The sequence below is a fragment of the Dasypus novemcinctus genome, chromosome 7 (genome assembly GCF_030445035.2).
Source record: "Dasypus novemcinctus isolate mDasNov1 chromosome 7, mDasNov1.1.hap2, whole genome shotgun sequence".
Lineage (NCBI taxonomy): Eukaryota > Metazoa > Chordata > Mammalia > Cingulata > Dasypodidae > Dasypus > Dasypus novemcinctus.
The window spans coordinates 7,652,934-7,675,296 of record NC_080679.1 but is presented as its reverse complement, the minus strand read 5'-3'; the positions used below and the strand labels follow the sequence as shown (position 1 = coordinate 7,675,296).

The following is a 22,363-nucleotide window of genomic DNA, read 5'->3' as shown; positions in this document are numbered from 1 at the left end:
GGACGCAGCCCGCGCTCCGTAGACGCCGGAGGAGGAGGCAGCGGGTAAGCGACAAATGGCTGGGGCTTGGCAGTGAGCCCAGCGAGCTTTCAACTCTTGGGAAGGGACTGTGGGCCCAGGAAGAGGCCTGCCAAGGACTCAGGCAGCCGGGAGCATCCCTGGGCCCCCCCAAACCTGGGCCCCCCCAAACCTGGGCCCCAGCGGCTGGCCCTGATGGCCCTGACCCACTGCAGGGAAGTTGTCTTTTAAAGAGCACATATTTTGGCTCAAGTGCATTCATTTAACCCTTTAGAAACCACTGGAAGGAGCAAGTGGATGTTTGGATCAACAGCCACCCACATCAGGGGTGCCCTTAGGATGGTGACTTCTGCAGGACCCGAATAAAAAGCAGTGGTTGCTATTAGCAAAGAACTCTTGGGAGCTTCTTATTACTCCAGAAATACCTGCAAAGCGGAGCTCGCATTTCCTCTGGTTACTGCCGTCTCTGAAAAGGAAGCCAGAAGGGCTGTCACAGGGCCAGGGCATTAGCTGTAAATAGAGGAGAGAGATGGGGGCTAAATGGGCAGGGACACTGGACTGGCCTCTGCCACCCTAATGAAGAAGGTCCAAGGAATTCAGGGGTGGGGTGGGGAGATCATGGTAAAAAGTTTCCCCCACAAATCAGCTCATCTGGAAATCTCAAGGGTTGGCCACACCTGCAACTGACAAACCTGCCTCCGCTGAAGACAGGTTTCCCCAAAGGAGAGCCTTAACTCTCAGAGGCAGTTCACCAGGGTGATCACCTCAAGTTCCAGAGTTTTCCACGGAGAGAAAAGGAGGAGAGTATGGTCTGATGGAGGTCTGCCCAACAAGAGAATGAAGACAACAAAAGAAGCCAGTCCCCTCTATCCCAGGAAATAGGAATCCTTCACATAATGAAGAGCTCCCAACTTAGAAAACCAGGGAAACGTGTGCTTGCTCAGAAACTGCTGGAGGTGGCCCCATTTCCACAGCTGAGAAAGATCTCGGGGTAGATCCTGGACTCTTGCTAGAAAGGCTTGAGAGACACTGGGAGCCAGAGCCAATGAGAACGCAATGGAGGGCAGTCATCGAGGTAGGCCACGGGGCTCGACTTCCCCTTTCCTCTGCAGCCTGTTAGCCCCCCTCACCTACTTTTGCTCACTGGTGGGCTGGAGGCATGGGGAGCTGGTTTCTTTCAGGCTTGAGAAGTAAATGGAGGTGGACACCTGCGTTTGCTGGCTGAGGCGATTATAAATGTTCTATAGTTAATTCATGCACATGTGCCATCGTCACCATTCCCAGCCATTGCCGGAGGAGGTCGGAATGGGTGTGTGCAGAGAAGAGCGTCCTTGCTGTTAGAGCTGTAATTGTCCCTCCGGCTCAGGTTCCCAGTTTGGTGGTGATCGCAGAAATAATTGGCCTTTGAGGCGGAAGAACCTTTGAAGTTCCTCCAATTGCTTGTCACCTGAAAAAAAAAAATGGAGAAACCAAGTGACATAACTTGACTGCAAACAATGACAGCTCCCATCTGGGTGTGGCCCGAAGTTTCCCAAACATTAGGAACCAGGGACAAGGCCAGGGAGCAAGCCCTAAGAGGCAAAGTGAGCAACCTGCTCGAGTGTGTAGGGATAGGGAGTGAGGGAGATCAGGAGAGAGTAGTTCTTGGCGGCGTGGTAGGAAAAATCCAGAAGACTCCAGAATTCTGTCCTTCCTGCCGCCCTAGGGGACACTTGGTGGTTTTGCTGGAAATGAAAGCATTTTGCCTGTGGCCTGTTATCAATGTGTGCCTGTGTGCCTGCGTTGAGGGACAGTGGTCCCTTTGCTAGGAATGAAGAGCACAGATTTAAGGTAAAGGTGTGTTCATACCTTGCTAGCTGGTATATATTCTGCACAATGACTTTAATAAAACACCCCTGCAAGGGGAAGCTATTCAAATAGACCAGGTGTCCTTTTCCTACAGCACCTTCACTCTCAGGCAAGAGTGAGCTTTTCTACCTCCAGGGGAAACTGCCACTGATGTCAGAAGGGACAGAAGATTCGGGGCTGGGGGCTGCCTCTAGGGCTCGGGTGGGTGTCAGCTGCCTCTTCAGACCGGGTCATAGCAGAGTGGCCATTGGAGGCAGTGACAGCTGGTGGCAGTGCAGAGGTGACAGCTCTGTGGACGGGCTCCCCCAGCCATGTGCCTCCCAGCTCTCCTTCTCCTGGGCATGTGAGCAAAACTGGGCTCAGCTGGGAAATGAACCAAAGCCAGAAGCAATCCGGCTTGTCTCCACCCGGACAAACCTGTCTGTGACAATAATGAACATGGAGCTTCAGAAGGAGCAGAAATTGTTCATGATGGCTCAGAAGATGAGGGTGATTGGGCACCATGTGACCAAATTTGATTTATTCATTGAGTTTAGGGACCATTCTCCTCCTTAGCCTACCCTGCTCCTCCTTTTCAAAATAACAAGAGTGTTTTGAAATCCATTTATTACTAGTTGATTTCTTGGTTATTATACATTTTTGTCCTGTTCTTAAGTTTCTTGCAGACTCAAAGTGGAAAAAAAACCGAACTTCAACAGATGGGAGACTTCTTCATTCTAACAAAAATGCTTCAGAGTCAGTTCATTCAGTACATTGTAAGTTGATTGAAAATTCATACTTTAAAATGTATGAAGTGAATAATTTATTGTGCAAGCCAAATTTTACATTACACGTTTTTACTACTCTAACAAGCTTATTTTATATCTGTAAACATACTCAAATAAGTATTATAGATTCTAATACATTAATGAGGGAATGGCAGGAAGCCAGTTTTTCAGGCCTTGCCAGTTTATGACGTAGTAACAGCCTGGAAAGCACGGCGGGTGTGCAGAGCGCTCAGGGCTCCAGCGCGCCCCCTATGGACCTTAGAAGTAATGGCATCTGCTCTCGGGCAAGCGGGCGAGTTGGGCTGGACGGTTCCAGGGAGAAGAGGGTGCGGTGTCTCCCCGGGGGGACGGAAGGGCTGACCTCTTTTTCATGTCTACAGCTGAACAAGAAAAAGATCCTCTCCTTCCATTATAAACGTCGAGGCCACAAGAGAAGCCTTTGGCACGGTGGAGAAAAAACCTAGACCGCGGTTGCTCAAGGTGTAAGGAAGATCAGCTTTTGAATGTGGTACTAGAAAACCCACCTTGGCTCTCTTGAGGCTCCGGGAAGGTTCCCCTGGCCTTGCGGCTCACCGTGAGCAGGGCCTGCGAGCAGAAGCCGGATCTGCTGTCCCATCTGCGAAATGGGCGGGCACCCGGGCTCCCTCCCTGCAGCCGCCTGACCGGGGCTGTCCAGGCTCACGGCCCGGAATTGAGCGCTCAGGAGGTGGCAGCCAAACTGAGAGCCCGAGGGTCCCCCTGGCGCTGCCGAGAGCTGTGTGGGCGCGGGCGGAGAACAGCGCACCAGGCGGTGCCCTCCCGGGGAGACCAGCACTGGGAGTGCAGCCGGTGGTCACGAGCCTGAGTATTTCCAAGCAAACCTCAGGCCGCCGATAGCGCAGGGTGCGGTGGACGAGCTGGGATTTGGGAAGAGCGAGGTCCCCAAGCGCTGCCCCCGGGGGAGGCGCCGCGTCGCCCGGTCTCAGGAGCCGAGGCCGAGGCGCAGGGCGGTCCCCGGACCTGGGCGCGTCCTTGGCAGCGGCAGAAGGGCGCAAGGCCCTGCCTGTCCGAGGAATGATTTTTATGCCATTTTATAGTGTTTAATTTGGAATAAAAGACCTTGTAAACGCTGTCTGTGTTGAGTAAGCAAACAAAACGCACACGCATCCCTCTTTGGGGAAGGGGGGAGGCACCGTGTGCAATGTGACTTCCTGTCCCCCCTCCCCCCCATCGGGGTTTTGAACATCCCGAGGGCGTGGGGGGGGGCGCACGAGGCTGGAGGGCGGTGGGACCTGAGCTGTGGGCGAAGGACTCAGGGCCGACCCCACCGTCCGGGTCCCCGCTCTCGCCCGCAGCTGCCTGGCTCGAGGGCGCCCCCTGCGGTCCGCGGCCGGGATCGGCTCCTCGGATCCCGGAGGCTGCGCGGCTCCCGGCTGGGGCTGGAGGGGCACCCGGCCGAGGTCCCCGCGGGGGCCGATCTCGCTCACTCCCGGACTTCAGGTCCCTGCACGGCGGAGCCTGGTTTCCACGCGCGCTTTTACCGCCCCACCCCCGGCTTTTTTTTTTTTCTTCCCCTCGAAAGGAACAAACCTCCCCAGTTTTAATGCGGCCCAATTATCTCGTTTGCAAGACTTAAAATGTTTCTCTTTAACTCATTTCAATCTAGTAAATATGCTTCAGCAAGTAGCTAATTTCTCAGGGATGGCTTCGCCTCGCCATTTGCATATAAAGCGCGTGGGGGCCCGCCCTATCCGGGGGTCGCGGGTCCCTTCTCCCGGTGCGCGGGTCGCGGGCAGTTGGGCCATCTGTTCTGTTGGGGGGGGGGGGGGGTCCAAGAAAGGGCCCGCAGCCCAGGAGGCAGGGAGGGCACCTGGGGCTCCGGGAGGGGCAGGCCCTTTCCTCTAAGCGCGCCCCCCACCCCCGCCCCAGTCTTCTGCCCTAGCGACTCCCGGGAAGGCCCCACCCGCACCTATCCCGGGGCCTGGGTGCCAGGCGGGGGCCAGGGTCGGGGGCGCGTTTATCCTCCAGTGCGTTTATTAAACCGCGTCTGGAAATGGCCCGACGTGCGGCCAGGAGAGGAAATCACGAGGCTCACTTGAGCAATCTCTGGCTTTAAATTCCGAATAAAAGTCTCAAATCTTCCCGGGTCAGGGGGGCATGTCTCATTAAAACCACTCTCGTCCTGAAACTGCAATGCAGACATTAAAGTGCAGTATTTTTCAATTAGAGCTGACGAATTCAATCAAAATTCCATAGATTAGGATGAAATGAGGCATGGGTCATTTACAGGGGAATTTAATTGCCGAGCCATTAGACAAATAGTATATTTGCCATTCCCGCGTTATCCATCATTTTCGACATCAATACCGGAGCCGCATCCCCGGGTCCCGCAGCCGCGCGGCGTCGGCTGTAAACACTCCCTTCCCTGTATCTTCTGATTATATCTGATTTCATTTAGGGCCATGGGGGATTATAAATGTTCACGCAATCAAGTTCATTAGGACTTCAAATCGCATTTCTGATTGGGATTGCTCCGCTGCTGTCCTCCGTGCGCCTTTCAAACCCCAGGACGAGGCTTTCAAAAGCCTCTTTCTGAATTTCAAGCTTCACATTCTTTTGTCTTCCGACGCCCCCCGCCCCCCCGGCCCCCGCGCTCCTCTCGCGCCCCTCGCGGGGGGAGCAGCAGAACCCGCGTTCCCCCGAGAGGTCGGCTGGGGGGGGGGTGCCTCGATGCCAGGCGGGGGTCCCGGGCTGCCCTACGGAGGAGGTCCGGCAGCCGTGCGCCCCCCACGCCCCACCCCGAGGGCGCCCCCCTCGGCGGCCTGGCCGCGGGGCGCTCAGGACCCCAGGCCCAAGTCGGGAAGTGGGGTAGGGCGGGCCCCGCGCATTCGTGGACCCCAGGTGGGTGCCAGCCCCCCGTCTCGGGGAGCGAGTCCGGCCCCTGGCGCCCTTGGGTTCCACGGCCGCCAGCAGCGACTGGGCCTGGACTCTGGGGGCCCACCCCGGACCCCTTTCACCCTTGGCTCCTCCCTCTCCAGGCAGGGAATGGGCCGGGGCGGTTGCGGGGTGCCCAGGGGAGCCGTGCCCTCTTCCTATCAGCTAACCCGAGAAACAAAGGGACGGCTCTTCTGGGGAGAGCTTGATAAGGAGGGCTTGAGACATCCCTTCCAGCACAGTTAAAAAATAATAGCTTAATATTAACGGCTTCTCATAAAAATATGCTTTCACAGTGATACAGTTACCAGAAGAAAACGCTCATTTTACCCACGTACTTTGTGCTCATCACTGTTAGCTGCCTCAGTAATTTAATTGGAATGAAACGTGAGAAATGTGTCATTTTTGAAGAATTTATGCATCGCTTCCTAGAAATCTCATTGTGTTAACTAGGAGCCTACTGCGTCCTGCTTAGAACCCATAATCACATTTTTATGTGTCTGTATTATGAGTTAATGTGACCTCCTGTCTTGAGCAGATAAAAAAAAAATGTCCTCTTTCCAAAACATCTGCATCCAACTCCAGCGTGCATGAAAATACACTGAAATCCAGTTTCCCCAACATTCTCCGAACTTACCAACTTTGTTTGGAGCAGGGACAAGCAGTGTGAAGGAAAAGTACCCACGGAATGAATAATTACACAGCGAATTAAAACCCCGCATTAAACATAGTCGACAGCAAATACTGCGTTCTCAATCATGTTTATTGCTTACAAATTGCATTACAAAGAAATCTACTCTTTTTATTGGAGTGATTAAGCGAAGTGCATGAGGACTGCCGAAACACCATTCTGCAAGATTGGATGAAGGCTGTGGAAATCCAGCTAGTTACACTGCCATGGTAAAATGTATAATTTTGTTAAAAAACACGTTTAACACACAAATGAGGATTGGCTGCCATTATGGCATCATAAAAGAGCCCACTTAAAATTGTATTTATAAACACGTTGCCTATAAAATGTGCATATTTAATACAGAGGATGTAGGCAATTCCATAATCAATATTTTAATTACTGATTTTTAAAATTATAGCCACACAATTCTATATGCTACTTTATGGATATGTAGTTTTCCTCTGCTCTCCTCCCCTTCCTTTACCCTGGGAGCTAAAATCTTCCTGTTTTCTTCCTTTCTTTAATTCTGGGAAGAGTAGATTGATGGGCCCCAGAAAGAACTTTGTTTATGGCGCCACCTGCAGGATTCTATGAGAATGAATTTCAAGGTCTGTGCAGTCTAGGCTGGTAGCTTGGAATTTACCCCAGGCGTGTTTCAGCAGCTTAATGAAATGAACTCTTGCTTTAGAATAGAACAATGTTAATAATTTCAAGGCAACTCCTGGAGTTGGAAAAGTAAGTGGATGTTCCCGAACTAATACATCCAGAAACAAAATTAGTATTGGATATAGTTAACAAGGAGGCTTCTGAATATCCCAGCTGTACACGGGCGATTTGACAGAGTGGAATAAACATGCAATGTGCCTCTCTTATCACTTGGTCCGTGGGCAGCACTTCAAAGATGAAAAGCACTTGGCGAGCTAAGAGCATCTGCAATTGCAGCCATTAGGCTTCTTGGTGGCTGTCCTGTCTCCCCGGTCACTGGAGCGGACCAGCTCATTCTCCAAACCTGTATTTTACACCATTTCTTTGGAGGGTTAAGTGTTCTTCACAAAAGTTCAACAGCCTGCCCTGTGAATGCATGTTTAAAGAGTTAGTTCAGAGACCAGCAGTGTAAGGATTCTAAAACAGCTACTGGGAGAGCAAATGTTGCTTAGCCTCAAAGAGTCAGTCATTTTGATTTTCTTCAAAATATCCTGAATTGATGATTATCAAGTAACTTAAAATTAAACCGACACCGGCACACTAAAAAGACAGGCCCAATACTGCATTCAGGATGTTAAACGCACTCATAAAATGCCCTGCCCATGCCCGGGTGCTAATTGCCTCAGGATCCCAGACCGTGTATGGCAGTCCATTATCAGGGGACGCCTCGCTTATGAGTTTCTAAATTCTCTGTGGTTGGATGACAAGTAATAATCAGAATCAGAGACATGCAACAAAAGCTGGAGGAAAATATCCTTCTGCTATTTTAAAAATAGAAACAGCAGGTAACGGTATCATTTAACCTCCTGTTACTTTCTGAATTTTGAATCATAGGAATGCATTATTAAAAAAAGAATAAATTTGAAATAAAAATGTTGGGTGTTTTGGACTTGAGCTTATGTAGTATGCTCAAATAAAAATGATGTTCAATATGAACTATATAAACAAGGAAAAACTTTTAGATACTTTAACCAAAAGCACGAGGGTATATTTTGTTCACTGGGAAAAGTAAGCAATGAGAATTCTAGCTTCAAGGTAGAAGGCATTTCGCGGTGTTTATCTCACTAACTTCCCTCCTTTCCTCTTTCCTCACTTTCTTTTGTTATCCTTATCCTCCTCTTCGGTCTCTTTTCCTCTTCCTTCTCTTTCTCATCTGTGCAGAAAGGTAAATCCCCTTAACTTTAGAACTTTGTAAGATAAGTAGCGTAGAGCATGGAAAGACACAATAACCATAACAACACATTTTTTTATATGCTTTTTGCTTCGTTAGTAACTGAATTCTGTAATCCATCCAACTTGACGATAAAGGTACCCCCAAACAACCACACTGCCGTTTTGGCCCCATATGGTCATGGCCCTGACTCAGGAACAGTATTTACACATCTCAACAGCCATTAGAGCCAAGGTGATTCCAAATTAATTCCTGGTGCCCGTCTATTCTCTCCACCTTCTTTGGCAGACACGCGGTCCCTGGTGACTTGGGGCAGGGCAAGGGACCGGACATCCGAGGAGGTTCCATTTAATGCCGTGTTACGGTTGCCCGCTGCCTCTTGTTGACCGAGAGTGTGGGGCTGGAGGACACGGTATTTCCAGCACAACTGGACACGGCATCCACTGGGCCGAGGTAGGGTGGAGGGCAGGCGCACCACCGGACTTGCCTGCAGGGCCCGGGAGAACCGCCCAGCGCGCCAGCTGCCCCCGCCGCGGGAGACCGCAGTCTTCACCTGAGCAGGGGCGGCCAGGAGAACAGAGCCTCGCCTGATGTGCCCGAGACTGTCCAGAGGCTCGTCCTTCTGGTGGTTGTCCCAATTCACTTGGCTCTGGGCAGGGATCGAGTCTGTCCCGGTCAAGGATCGGGCCAAGCGCCGGCTCTCGTGAAGGACTGGGTAAGCGAAGGAGCAAAGGTCCGCCTGGGTGAGTGAAGGCACTTGGTGTGTCAGGGTTTCCTAGGAGCAACTCAGTTTTCAAGGAAAATTCTTGGGCATGAGATTAATGAAAAAGAAAGCGGTTCTCCAAAATGGGGGCATTTCGTGCTACGGGGAGACATGGGGTGAGATTTAAGTTGTTTTTAAGCTGGCATTTGAACAAAAAATTGGAAACCTAATAACGTATTTATTGTTTACCTATCCATTTATTTATGATTTTGACTGGAGCAACACGAATTTATTGGCTCACAATCTGGAGGTCAGAAGTCCAAAATCGAGGTGTGGGCAGGCCACGCCTCCTGTGGGGTCTCTGTCACGTGGCCATCTGTCCCCTGCAGCAACCCATCCGAATTCCCTTTGCGTAGACGGACTCCAATGTTTAGTACTGAAGCCCACCCTGATTCAATGTGGCCTCACTGGAAACACCGAAGCTGGCCCCAGCCCAGATCTCCAGGGTCAGAACCAGTCAACCGATGGGAACCCTGGGAGCCGGGCAAATCCCGCTCTCACCCATTCGGCACACTGAGACGGGCACAGGCGTTCTTGCTCTGCAGGGAAGCACGCCGCAGCCCATGAGGCTCACTGCTAAGCCACTCGAGGCGCGGAGTCGAGCTCGGCACCGAAGCCGGGGCTCCAGGGTGTCCCCATGGCCCCCTTCCCTGCCATCCAGTGGCTGCTGCGTCTCTTTCCAGGACGGTCATCGCCCTGGACCCCCACTGTGACCGCAGTTGCTCGCTTGCTCTGCGGCGCCTCCCTGCCCTTCCCTGGCCTGCGCCTTTCTGCCTTCGTACACATTGTCCCTTTGGTTCCGAGGTGACTCCAGAAGGTCTGTTTGGGGGGCCTGGAGGGGACGGGAGGGGGCCTGCTGCCGTGCTCGCACAGCTCTCCGTAGGACGGGCCAGTGGTCCACGGAGAGCGTGGGATGTGGGATGGCAGCTGAAGGGGCTGGGGGGCTCCCACACTGCGCCCCAGGCATATCTGCTGGGCAGAGGTCCAGCCACCTCCAAGGCTCCACTGGCTGCCTCCTCCGTGATGCCTGCCCACCTTGGAGGACCCCAGCTGCCCTCTGTCCCCCTCCCACGGTGGGCTTCGCTCACGTGCACACAACACGCTGCCTTGTACTGAGGTCATCTGCTGGAGCCCGAGCTCCCCCCCGGGTGGGGCCCCGGGAGGACCCTGAGCACCGGGCCCTCCACTCTCCTGGAAACACGGGGGCCAGCGCTCATCTCGGAAGACCGCCCTGGGTTTGGCCTGCAGAGCAGCCTCGCCAGGTGGTGCCCGGCTGAGTCGACCGCGGCCCCTCTCGGCCGCCACCCGCCGGCCTCGTCTCAGCTTCCAGCTCCCTCGGCTGTAACCAGGGGCCGGGCCGGCGGGGACTGGTGAGTGCATCGCACAGAAGCCTCATGCCGGCTCCAAGTGTCCGGCCTGCCACCCTCCAATGTCCTTCTAGGGAATTCTGGACTATTTTGGGACAGAAGCACCGAGAGGCCGCTGGGAAGGCTCTCATTCTGGAAGTGGCCCCTGTAGCACGTCCAGCTTGTCAAGCTCTAGGTTCCAGGAGGGGCGGAGGTCTTTGCTGTGGGAGGGGGTCTGCGGGCTGGGCTGGCAGCACGCACGCTGCTAAGCCATTAGGGGTGGGACTCAGAACTTGGAAAAAATACAGATACTTTTTAGTTCAACATCCATGGGAAGGTACTTGACACTATTTTGATATTCTCAATTTCCCTTCTTCCTTGCAAGCAACTCCGAGAGGCAGAAAGCACTTTAATTACAAATCCCATTTGGAGGCGACCCTGGGGCTCACCGGGTCTGTGCTGTCCCCATCCCACAGGGAGGGCGAGGGGCTGTGGGTGGTCCCAGCCAGGCCTGTCCCTCCTTCGCGGAGGGCACTCTCCCATGGCACGGCTTCACGGAGGGGCAATGTGAGAGCAGGAGGCTCCTTTTTCAGTGCAGAACACCCTGTGGCTCCAAGAGGAGGTAATTCTGCAGGGACGTCGGCAAGGGTAACAGGGGCACGAGGCAAAAACACTTTTTGCCAAACAGTTTCCGGATGGCACAGCGGCAGAGGTGCTGCAGACAGCGTGGGGGCTGGGCCGAGGCGAAGAGCGACTGGTAGAAAGGCAGGTGCATCTAGGATGGAAAGCACGGGGCATCAGGTGTGTGCACGCAGCGGACAGCCACCTTTCTGTGACGGAGAGCCCTGACCCCACAGGAGACCCTTTCTGTGGCTAGCAGGTACCAGCTAACCAGATTGAAAAGGGCAGCCCCGTTTTGTATGAGGCGTCCTCTACCAAAAGTGTCTGCACACTTTTCAAAGTGCAGGTCCTGATGAATTAGAGGGCACTCCATCTTTCTGCCCCATGCCCGCCCCCTGGCACCCTTCCAGCTCCAGGGTGCCCCCCCATCCATCTAACCCAGCCATGGCAAGCCCTCCCCTTGTGCCCGACCCATCAGTGCGTGGTACCGCTTTGGTGGTCCGTTATGTCCACACAACTCAAGTCATGAACCATGAGGGGAGGCTGTTGAGAGAGCCACCAGGAAAAATGTCCTGTTTCTTAATCCACAGTCACCCGTGCACTTTGCTGGGTGCAGATGTGCTGCCTGCAGCTGCCTCAACCTCCCCTCTTAGCCAGATGCAGCCGACCCAGAGAGCCTAGACTAGCTGTCACCAAACTGAGCCAGAACGCCTGGCTCCAGCTGGCCCCATCTGCACCCTTCTCTGGACGTTGGTTGCACGGGTCCTGGCATCTGTCCAGCCAGCGTGCATGGGTGTTCTTCTGCTCCTTGCAGCCAACCGCTTCCCAACTATAACTCTAGGCTCTTGGCAGCGGGATTATTAGAGCTTCTGGAAAAAAACAACCCAGAAATACGCAAACACAACCCCAGTTTCTCTTTCTTTCCTTCTTCAGATGTCTCAAACTTGACTTGGGTTTTAGTGCAACGCTCCACATGCGGGTAAGCAGAAACAGACAAAAACGTGGTGTGAGGGGAGCGGGCAGCTAGGGGAGGCAGCTCCCTCACCTGAAACACCTCTTCTGGGATCACCTCCTTCCAGGACTCAGACACGTGGAGCTGAGGGTAGGAGTTGAACAGGACCTCGATGACAGTAGGGGAGGACGCGCAGGTCCTCAGCACCTGGGTGGGTGAGGCGGGGGACGCTTTTAGGTAGGCAGCTTCTGGGGATGGTGGCGATGGTGCAGGGAATACGCGTCCCACAGCCTCACTTCCTGGCCATGTGGCCTGGCTGAGCTGACCACCTCACGGGGAACGAGGGGAGGGACAGTAGGGCTGTGAGAGCCACGTGGACCAAAACACAAATGAGGCAGGGCCACGCCCCCAGCGGGCCACGCCCCCCAGCGGGCCACGCCCCCCAGCGGGCCTGCCTTATCACCAAGTGCTGCAAAGCCTGAGCCCCCAGTTCCCAGCAGGGGTGCTGATGGCTTCCAGGCTCCCTCAGCATCAGCCCCAGGGAATGAAAGGAGGGTCTGCTGGGAGGAAGGAAAGGAGGGTCTGCTGGGAGGAAGTGTGCCCGCCGATGGTGTTCCCAATACCTCCCCTCAATTTTTAGTATGCCTGGAAACTGAGAAATGGGGGAGAAGAATTTTCATTTTTTAGAATTGTTTTGCTGTTGAATTTCTTCTTGATTCGGCCTTTACATTGTATTTTCTCAGATGCCACCGGCAAAGGATTCCCGTTTTCATATTTGCGAATTCACAATTTAAGTCCATCAGCTTCATCATAAAGATGGGACACTATTTGCTTTTTAAAAATAAACTTTCCTTTAATTGTGGGGAGTTTTGAATGTACACAAGGTGGCCAAATAGTATGCTAATCCCCCACATACCCACCATCTACCCATGGCTAAGCCTGCCCCTCCCACACCCCCATCCACTCCTCCAATATTATTTGAAAGCAATTTCCATGTATCCTGTCATTTCATCTGTACATATTTTAGTGTAGTTCTTAAAGAACCCTTAAAAAAAATAAAACACAACATATAATTGTAACAACCTAAAAACTAACAATAGTTTGATACCATCTAATATCTTGTGTTTCATTCACAAATTTCTCTTAAATGCCATTATACATGTATAAAAAGTTGTTTGAATTGGAATCCAAATAAGGACCACACAGTCAGACTGGTTGATGAGATGCATTCAGGTATCTCTCTTTTGTTTCATGAGATTTATTTTTTGAAGAACAACAATACTTGCCTATAGAGTTTCTTACTGTTGGGATTTTGCCACGGTTGCGTCCCCGTGGGGTTGTCTAACCTGCTCTTCCTCTGTGCTGCTATAAATTATTAGGTGATCAGATTCAGATTCAGATTCAGTTTATTTTTAGTAGGGATGAGGGTTGGGGCAGGACTACTTCATAGCTCTGCTTTTGAGTTGTAAGACTTACCAAGTGTTAAAAACTATTTTTCCTCTTTCTTGAGAAAACTAAACTACAGCAGCGTTTCTAAGATCAGACGCCATATCTCGATGGCAGACAATGGCAGAGCTAGCAGCTAAGCCAGGCCTGCGTGGCGCTCCCTGGGATTCTCTGGACACAGAGTCAATCAGAAGAAACTATTCTCGTCACTTGTGATGCCTGCTCTCTTTTCTCACAGCTTCTTTAGGGTTTCAGAGCTAAACCCTTGTTAAAATAGTGATAAACAAAATGAAATAAAAATGCCCAACTCATATTTTCTTTGCTCAAAGATAACCACAATTAACATTTTGTGTATACAAAGTTTATGCATGTAGATGAAAAATTAATATTTATGACAGAATGGGCTAATGCTTTGCTTATTATTATTTTTTGCATACTATTTTAAAACTCCATGTTTATACTCAAAATTGATTATGAATAATTCACAATCTATAAATGAGCATTTCAACATCATTTTAGTGGTATACAATATTGTACACATATATCATGATTCACTCAATGAATTAATTGTTGTAAGGTGCCTCATTATTATTATCTTTAAAAGATTTATTTATTTATTCATTTTGCCCCCTCCTCCTTCCCCTCCTCCTGCCCTGCTGTTTTTGCTGTCTGTGTTGTCTTCTCATTTTCTGTCCTCTAGGATTCACCAGGATTCGATCCTGGAGACCCCTGATGGGAGAGAGGTTCCCTGTCAATTGTACCACCTCAGTTCTTGGTTTCTGTTGTGCTTCACCTTGACTCTCCCCTTGTCTCTCTTTTGACTGATGTGTCATCATCTTGCTGTGTGACTCCCTTGCGCAGGGTCCTGGCTCACCATGCGGGCACTCGTGCATACACTGGCTCATTGCACAGGCACGCTTTCTCTTCTTCTTTTTCACCAGGAGGCCCCAGGGATGGAACCCAGCTCCTCCCATATGGTAGGTGGAAGCTCTATCACTTGAGCCACATCCACTTCCCTTTGACAGTATAAATAATGCTGTTATGAACATTCCTGAATATAATCCTCCACATCCCCACCATTCTCATTTATATCTTTACATTGAGTTCCTGGAAAGAGAACTGCAGGATCAAAGAATATATACGATTTAAAGCTTTTAAGACATACTGCCAAATTGTAAGGGGTGTATAAATAGGTACATTTTTTGAAGCACCGAGAATGAAAGTGCTTCTTTCTCCCTACCCAAGGCAACAGACTAATTATTTAAGTCTGACAGGTACAATATGGAATATTTGTTTTGTTTGATCATTGGTTTTTTCTTTTTTTGTGAATTGCTAAATTGTATGTTTTGCCCATATTTTAAATTGGTGTGCTTATTTTCTCATTGATTTAAGTGCCTCTTATTTATTTCAAATATTTTCCAGGTAGAAAATCCTGTTTGCAAGTAATGGTATTTCCTGCTCTTCAATATTAATATTTATTTTTCTTGTCTTATTACACTGACTTTTTTTTTTAAGGCGGTACTGGGGATTGAACTTGGGACTGTATACATGGGAAGCAGGTGCTCAGCCACTGAGCTACATCCACTCTCCTACATTGGCTACTGCCTTAAGTTCAATGTTAAATAACAATATTGATGCAGATATAATCACCTTATTGCCAATTTTAATAGAATTGTCTATAATGTTTCAACTTAAGCATGATCTTGGATATTGGTTTCAGTTAGATTCTCTGTTCTGAGTTAAGGAAATATCTACATCCAGATTACTACATATTTTATCTAATAATTTTTTTGCCTTTCTCTAATCAACTTGATGCAAAAATATTTTCTAATGTTGATCAACTTTTGCCTTTGTGAAACAAACTCCATTTGATGATGGCATATTATTCTTTTAAATATAATGCCAGATTCAACTTGCTAAGATTTTAGTAACTCTTTTAATAACTAAGTTGGGTGGATAAGTTTTATTTTTGAGCTATTTTTTGTCAAATTTTAACATTACTTTATGTTAATTTAGTGAAACTATCTTAGAAGATTTCTATTTTTTAATACTCTGGACTATTTAATAACTTACCTTCTAAATTGGTACTTAGAAGGCACAATAGATCTTGTCTAAGTCTGGCATTTCGTTGTAGGTAATTTGATATTTTCAATTTCTTCTGTGGTTATTGATATTTTATTTTCATTTTAAAGGAATTTAGCATTAAATATGTATCTGTCAGGGTTCCAAGAGAAAAACAGATGTCACATTTGATATAGTCCAGGAGTATTTATTGACAGAGAGGCTATTTAACTAAGTTTGGGTGAAGGCGAAGTACAAGGGACAGTGTAGCACCTGGAGCTGGTAGGAGCCGCTCTTTCTATCCCTGGGCCTAAAGAGTGAGAGAGTAGGTGGAAAGGGTTGTCTTACAGAAGTTATTCTTGGTTGGGGACATAGCCAGCCTGAAGCCAAGAGGGTCCGCAGGGAATAATCCCTGGCCTCCCTCTCCTTCCCTCCTTTCTCCTGCTTAGGCAGTTCCCTGGCTAAAGCCAACTGAAAGGCAGAGGCCAGAGGCCTTGTACCTGGAGTCCTTGCAGGTGAAAAGGGAGTCTGGAGAGCAAATGGGTGATATTTCTACTCTATGAATAAGCACCCTTTTCTCATCTGAAATTCACTGTAATTATATTTAATTTTTTTCTTGTTTTAGTATTGCTGAGGATATGTCTTTTTTTTTTTAATGGGAAAAGCTATTGAATTTTGTTGATCAGTTCTCTTTTAAATTATTCTAATCCATTAATTTTTTGCCATTATTAATTCCTTTCTCCTATCTCCTTAGGTATGTTCTCTTTCCCTTTCCAGCTCCTTGAATTCACTACAAAGTTAATTTATTAATATTTTTAAGTAATAATGAAAGCCACTTTTGAAATTCCATGAATTTTCCATTGAATATAGGTATGGTTACAGGCTATAAGTTTTCAGGTATAGTGTTCTCATTGTTTTTATTTTTAAAACAGGCTGTAAATTAAATAACTATTGACCCAATAGTTCTTTGTGAGTATGCTATAAAATTTTTTAAAAGTCGTGTTATTTAAGAAACTTATCTTTTTACTATTAATTTCTGGGTATACAGCATTAAGATTTTAAACAGTATCTGCTTTGGGGCACTAGAAAATGAAGCTGTATTCTGTTTGCAGGGTTCAAAGTTCAATATAATCACAATAATGATTTAGAGCTTCTATATATATATTTTTTTCTTGCTTAAAGACCTAGATGTGAATTAAAAATCACCTAGGATTATTATCTTTCAGCCAGCTTCTCCATTTTGATGTAATCTTGTTTGGCACATAAGGCTCATAATGGTTATATCTGCACTATGAATTTTACCCTTTGTCAATATCAAAATAATCTTTTTCCCCCATTTTGTGGATTTCCCTAAAATTCTTCTACATTGCATATTAATACTAAAATACCTTTTATAAGTTTGTTTTTGCCAGAATTACTTATGCCCATTCTTTTACTTTCAACCCTTTGTTTCACTTTGAGAGTCTCTGTATTGGCAACAGGATAATTTAAGCTATTTACGTTTATTATAAAATGAATTACCCATTATAAAAAAACCATTTGGTCTTTTTTTTTTTAATAAATGTCATCGTCATAGTCTTTTAATATTTTATATAAAACATTTGGTCTTATTTCTGTTACCTTGTTTTAGTCATTATGATTTTTTATGCTCCTTGTTATTTCCTTTGTTGTCTCATTTTTATTACTCAGACTTATGTTTTCTTTGTTTGTACCTCTGTATTATGGAAGTAACCATTTATTTAACATTCTACTAGTGGTTACCTTCACAATAAAAAGAAATTAGCTTGCATTTATCTAAATATCTAAATACTATCTTCTGTGTTCTACTTGTGCCTTTATCTCTTCTCTGCCATCTCTCTCTTAACCAATTCCTCTCCTTCCTTACTAACACCAGAAGTTTTGGTTCTACATTACAATGATTACATGGCCACATTTTATGGTACCTATCTCTTCCAGAAATAATTTTTGGCATTTGCATTTAGTTTTATAATCTGCCTAACCATTATTTAAGTTGTGTTGACTTTAAGTGGGTTTTTGCTCACAGACTGTGCTTAAAACCATCCATCCCACAGATTTTTATCAAGGTCCAACTGGAAGCTAGGATTGTGGTACTGCCGAGGGACACTAGGCAGAGACACCCCGCCTTCACAGAACTTTAGAGTCTGGTGGGGTTTTAGCCTCTAATAACAACAACAGTACCACGGTGCCACACTGGAGGAATCGCCAGGTGCCAGTGGAGGCACCCAGCTCAGACCGGGGTTTGTGGCTGGGCCAGGGAAAGATTCCTGGGGGAGGAGACATGCAAGCTGGGCGCTGGGATGGAGTAGGGGTTGGCATGTAAACCAAGGGATGGAGGGTTCTAGGGACAAGAGGGCCCTCAAGGTTCAGGGGCTGAGAAAGAGCAAATAATGCTGGCTGGGGCGTGGAATTTGGGATGGGCAGCGGTGAGAACCGAGGATGGTGAGGGGCGGGGCAGAGGCCAGGTCTCGAGGGCACTGTCTGGGATCTACCGTGGGGCTCCCGTTTTCTTGGTGTAACTTGATTATCTTCCCCCGTTTCCTTTTCACATCCTTCCATTGACATTTCATCTCACCGGTTCTGTTTTAATGGGTCGTAGAAGCGACGTCTTGTTGCGCTCCATGGAGGACCGTCTGCAGTTTCGGAGATTTTCTTCTGGATCTTATGATGAGAGGTATGGATTTCCTCTGTATTTTCTGGATGCCGCCCATTTTCCTTTTTCCTGCATTTGTTTTTATGAATCCACTAATCGTGGTTCATTTTCTTTACTCATCTTTGATTAAGATGAGCCCAGACCCAGGGTTGGTCCACATGCAGGAGACCGCCATGGTCCCTCTCCAGCTAGAAAGTGGAGGGGCCCAGCAGATGGCAGGCAGGTGAGGGCGGCGCCCAGCCTGGGCCCCACCCCATGCACTCACCTGGTGTACCTGAGCTCCTTGGAGGAGGCTTTTCCTGCTGCGTTCTTCCTGGTGGAATTACCACCACCAGATTGCCCTCAGCCTGCCTCTGCACTTGACTCCAACTCTGCCTGCCTGCTTGGCTGTACTGTTTTGTGTTTTTTAAAATAACATCTGTCTGATTGCCTAAACACTTAAGGCTGGTGGCGGAGGGACATGGGTTCTCCAAGGAGACACGAGGTTCTCTTGTTGGTGCTGGGCGTCTCCTATCCTCCCCTTGTCCTGTCTTCACAGATGTTTTCTAAGAAGACAGGAGCAAGTGCCTTTTTGAACTGGTAATCATATTAACATCGAAGAACGAGCATTTCTGGTCCCCCTGATGATCTGTTTTCAAGCCATTACTGCCATGACGTCAGACGAGAGGAGACTTAGGAGAAGGTGAAAGACAGAGTGAATAAGGAGGGCCAAACCGCAGATGCAGGACCAGGCCAGGCCCCCGGGGGGGCATCCTGGAGATGTCCCGCCCCAGCCTGGCCACACCTCGCCCCCTCCCTACGTGGCGTGTGCCTGACGGGCCATGAAGGCCACTGCTGACGTGCCATCTCCTGCACGGCAGCCTCTGATTTCCGTCATCCCCCTTCTGTGTGGGGAGAAAACCACACTGTTGACGTGATACCCTGGGCCCCTGCGGGCGAGCCGGATGACATTTATCAGGCGTCGTGGGCAATGCCTGCTCCCTCCGGCCCTGCTAACTGGACCTCCCGACTGGCCCTCTCCCTTCTCCCCCATCACGGCCCCCCGGCCCCGGGAAGAGCAGCTGTCCCCCAGGACAAAAGCACCAGCTCTTTCCCTGCCCCCCCTCCCTGGGTCACAGACTGTGACAAAGTCTTATTGCCTGTCTCTGGAAATTCATTTTCTGTCTCTCCTCTGTTCCACCTCTCTGGGGCTCCCTGCCCCTCCCCGGTCCCTCGGCGTCGTGCCCCCTCCTCTTTGCCAGGCAGCTGGCTGCCTTCATTATTTTTACGCCAACACAGTTTAAAAATTTCCGCTGCCTTCTTGCTGTCTGCGGAGAGGCGGCTGCCACATTACTCTGACATGCTGATGTCGTTAGCGTCCACGCGCTCTTCAGCTAATGAGGCGGCAGAAAGAAAATTAAGGGGAAGAATCACACAGGCACATTGCTCTATATGTAGATGGAGAAATAAAACAAGAACAGAGAAACAGAGGCGCTTCTGACGCGGGCTCGTCTCCCTCCCCGCGGTGGGACAGGGGCCATGCGGGGGAAACGAGCCCTGGGCCTTGACTACTGCTCCCCCAGCCCTCTCCTGCTAAAAGGCCTGTGAAACTGGGAGGGCCAAGTCGCTTCACCTCACTCTGTAATTAGGTACGTCAGAACGCAGGTCCGTATTTTCAGCATGGCCAACACCAGGAAGGCGAGGCAAGAGAGCAATGTGTAGACGTTTCCGAATCTGCTGTCTCGGCCATCAGCACCCATTCCCTCTTGCTCAGGCCGGCCCGGCCCTCACCTGCACTGCCACAACAGCCCGGGTTTTCCTCATTCCCCCATCCCCATGTGCTCTTTACACTGGAGCAGAGAAATCGTTGCCAAACACTAATTTGCCATGTCCCCCCCCTCCTGCTGAAAATTGTCCTAAGGACAAAGGCTCCTCAGCAAGGCCTCTGTCTACAGACCTGTCTCAGCTGGCTCCTTCTTGCTGTTTCCTCCCCAGCGTTGAGAATGCACATGTGCCATGCTCCCTTCTGCCCCAGGACCTTTGCTTGTGTTTTCTCTTCACATAGCTAAGCCTCCAGCCTTGAGATTTGGGCACACTTGTCATGTGCTGGGGTGGGGGGGGGAGCCTCTGACCTTTCCAGCCAGGTCGGGACCCCTATTTAGCTCTTCCACAGCTTGGTGGGCCTCCCCCACCCCAGGCAGGCAGCTCCACAGGGGCAGGAAATGTGAGTGCTCTCGTTCCTCACTGTGACTCAGCACTCCATACAGCAGTTCCCAGGAAATGTCTGCTGATGGATAAACAAGTGCTGAAGGGTGCCCATGAGAGGCACAGCTGACGCCTGCGCGGCTTGGGAGAAGGCGTTGTGCCCGCAGGTCCCGGCTGGTGAGCGGGGCTGAATTTAAATGGTTTACGGCCACCTGCACATGCCTTTCCCTTGGTCTTCTGGGGACTTCTGCTCCATGGGTAACACAAGTTCCTTTGGGAAACTGCACGAAAGTGGGGAGCGAGGATGCACGAGCTATACACGTTGACTGCAAATGAAAAGTGGTCACGGAAGGGGTCAGTTGATAGCAAGGCACAAGCAAGGCTGGCCGCTGAGTCTGGTGGTGGTGGTGGGGTCAGGATAGTTCCTAACTGAAGGTGGGAACGGGGAGGGCAATGGGCAGAGTCTGAAGGCCTGGGACCCGGGCTTGGCTCCGGGTGAGTGGGTCCCATCTCCGAGCAGGGCTGGACCATGGTGCCCTAACATCCGACACGTGCTCTTTGGAGTTCCAACATTCTCCTCTGGGTGGACCCAGAAAGGTGTTCTTAAAAGAAGTGGATGAGGGAAGCGGACTTGGCCCAGTGATTAGGGCGTCCGTCTACCATATGGGAGGTCCGCGGTTCAAACCGTGGGCCTCCTTGACCTGTGTGGAGCTGGCCCATGCGCAGTGCTGATGCGCACAAGGAGTGCCGTGCCACGCAGGGGTGTCCCCCGCATGGGGGAGCCCCACGCGCAAGGAGTGCGCCCCGTAAGGAGAGCCACCCAGCGCAAAAGAAAGTGCAGCCTGCCCAGGAATGGCACTGCACGCACGGAGAGATGACACAACAAGATGACGCAACGAAAAGAAACACAGATTCCCGAGCTGCTGATAACAAGAGAAGCAGACAAAGAAGAACACACAGCCAACAGACACAGAGAACACACAACTGTGGCGGGGGGGAAGGGGAGAGAAATAAATAAATCTTAAAAAAAAGGATGAGAAACTGGTCATAACGGGGGCTTCCTTATAGTTTCATGAATTGGTCTAAGTAAGAGGTGGGAGGAGACACTGGGGCTGACTGGACCAAAGTTCCTCATTCTCGGTCAGAGTCAACTTGTGGTCCTTGCAAAACAAGTTTGGGTGCCCATGCGGGTTGGGGGCCGGTTCTCTGCCCTCCTGTGCTCTACTCCCCTCCCCGCACCTGGGTCGCACCCTGTCCAGACACCTTCCAGGCCGCACACCTGGCTGCCTGCTGGCCACCTGCGCCTGCCCTCCGTCCCCGTGTTCACGGGCGCGAGCCGGGCAGAGCCGCCTGGCACTGTCAACACGCTGGCTTCCCAGAGCCGCGCCACCACTTTGATTTCCGGCGGCACAACGCTGCGCGCTGCTCCGATGGCTGCTTCGCGCGCCCGCCGCGGTCATCCTGCCTTTGTCTGACGATGGGGAGACTGTGATTTATGTCACAAGCTCGCTGTGAAACCTTTTGCCTCGGTAATTCTGCGCTCCGTGGGTGTCTCTTTACATCTATTTAAAGGACGGCTGGTGCCCACGGACGGCGTGCTCGGCGACGTTCCCTCGAGCCTGTGTGTCCGCCTCGCCATGGGGCCGAGGCCGGCTGCGCGCCTCTTTGTGCGCCGTGAGTGTGTGCCGCGGGCGCGGCGGGGCTGCTGGGCCGGGTCGCTCTGTCCCTTTGATCTAACGCCTGGTGATTAGTCCCCTTCCTCTGGGGAGCACTCGCCCGAGGCCTGGGTGGAGGAAGATGCTGCGATGCGTTTCCAGACTGTTTTGCTCTGCTTGTCCCCAGGCTGGAAAATCACAGGCAGGTCACCTTTGCTTAGAGGCCTGGAGGCCAGGTGACTTCCCCTCACAGTCTGCGCCTGGCCCCCGAGGTGGGGGGACCTGGTGGCTGCTGACCTCATCAGCACAGGGACCTCATCAGCCTGCATTCCCCAGGAGAGGTGCGGAGAGGGTGTGGCCACCTCGAAGAGGTCAACTCTTCATTTCCAAAGTTTCCCCCCGAAGGCCCCGCGCCCTGGAGTCCCTGAAATTCCTTTAATTCATTCAACAAACGGACAAAAGCCTGCAGGTCCCCACACCGTGCTGTGCGCAGGGAGGCGATGGTGGGCAGTACGTCCTGGTTTCCCCAAGGGCGTGGAGTGGACTGCAGGGTCACGTCACCTCTGGGA

At 50.3% G+C, this 22,363-nt stretch overlaps 1 protein-coding gene across 1 annotated transcript in view; it reads right to left on the bottom strand.

Moving 5' to 3' along the window:
* Positions 1–6,291: 6,291 nt before the first annotated feature.
* The window catches only part of ASB18 (ankyrin repeat and SOCS box containing 18), an 80,648-nt gene continuing 64,576 nt past the window's right edge, over positions 6,292–22,363 (bottom strand). Inside the window, exons 6-7 of the mRNA XM_058299848.1 lie at positions 11,871–11,984; positions 6,292–10,979 (exon numbers count right to left, since the gene is read on the bottom strand). Of these exons, the coding sequence (XP_058155831.1) occupies positions 10,794–10,979; positions 11,871–11,984 (300 nt within the window). The 3' untranslated portion in view covers positions 6,292–10,793. The remainder of the gene's footprint in view (positions 10,980–11,870; positions 11,985–22,363) is intronic.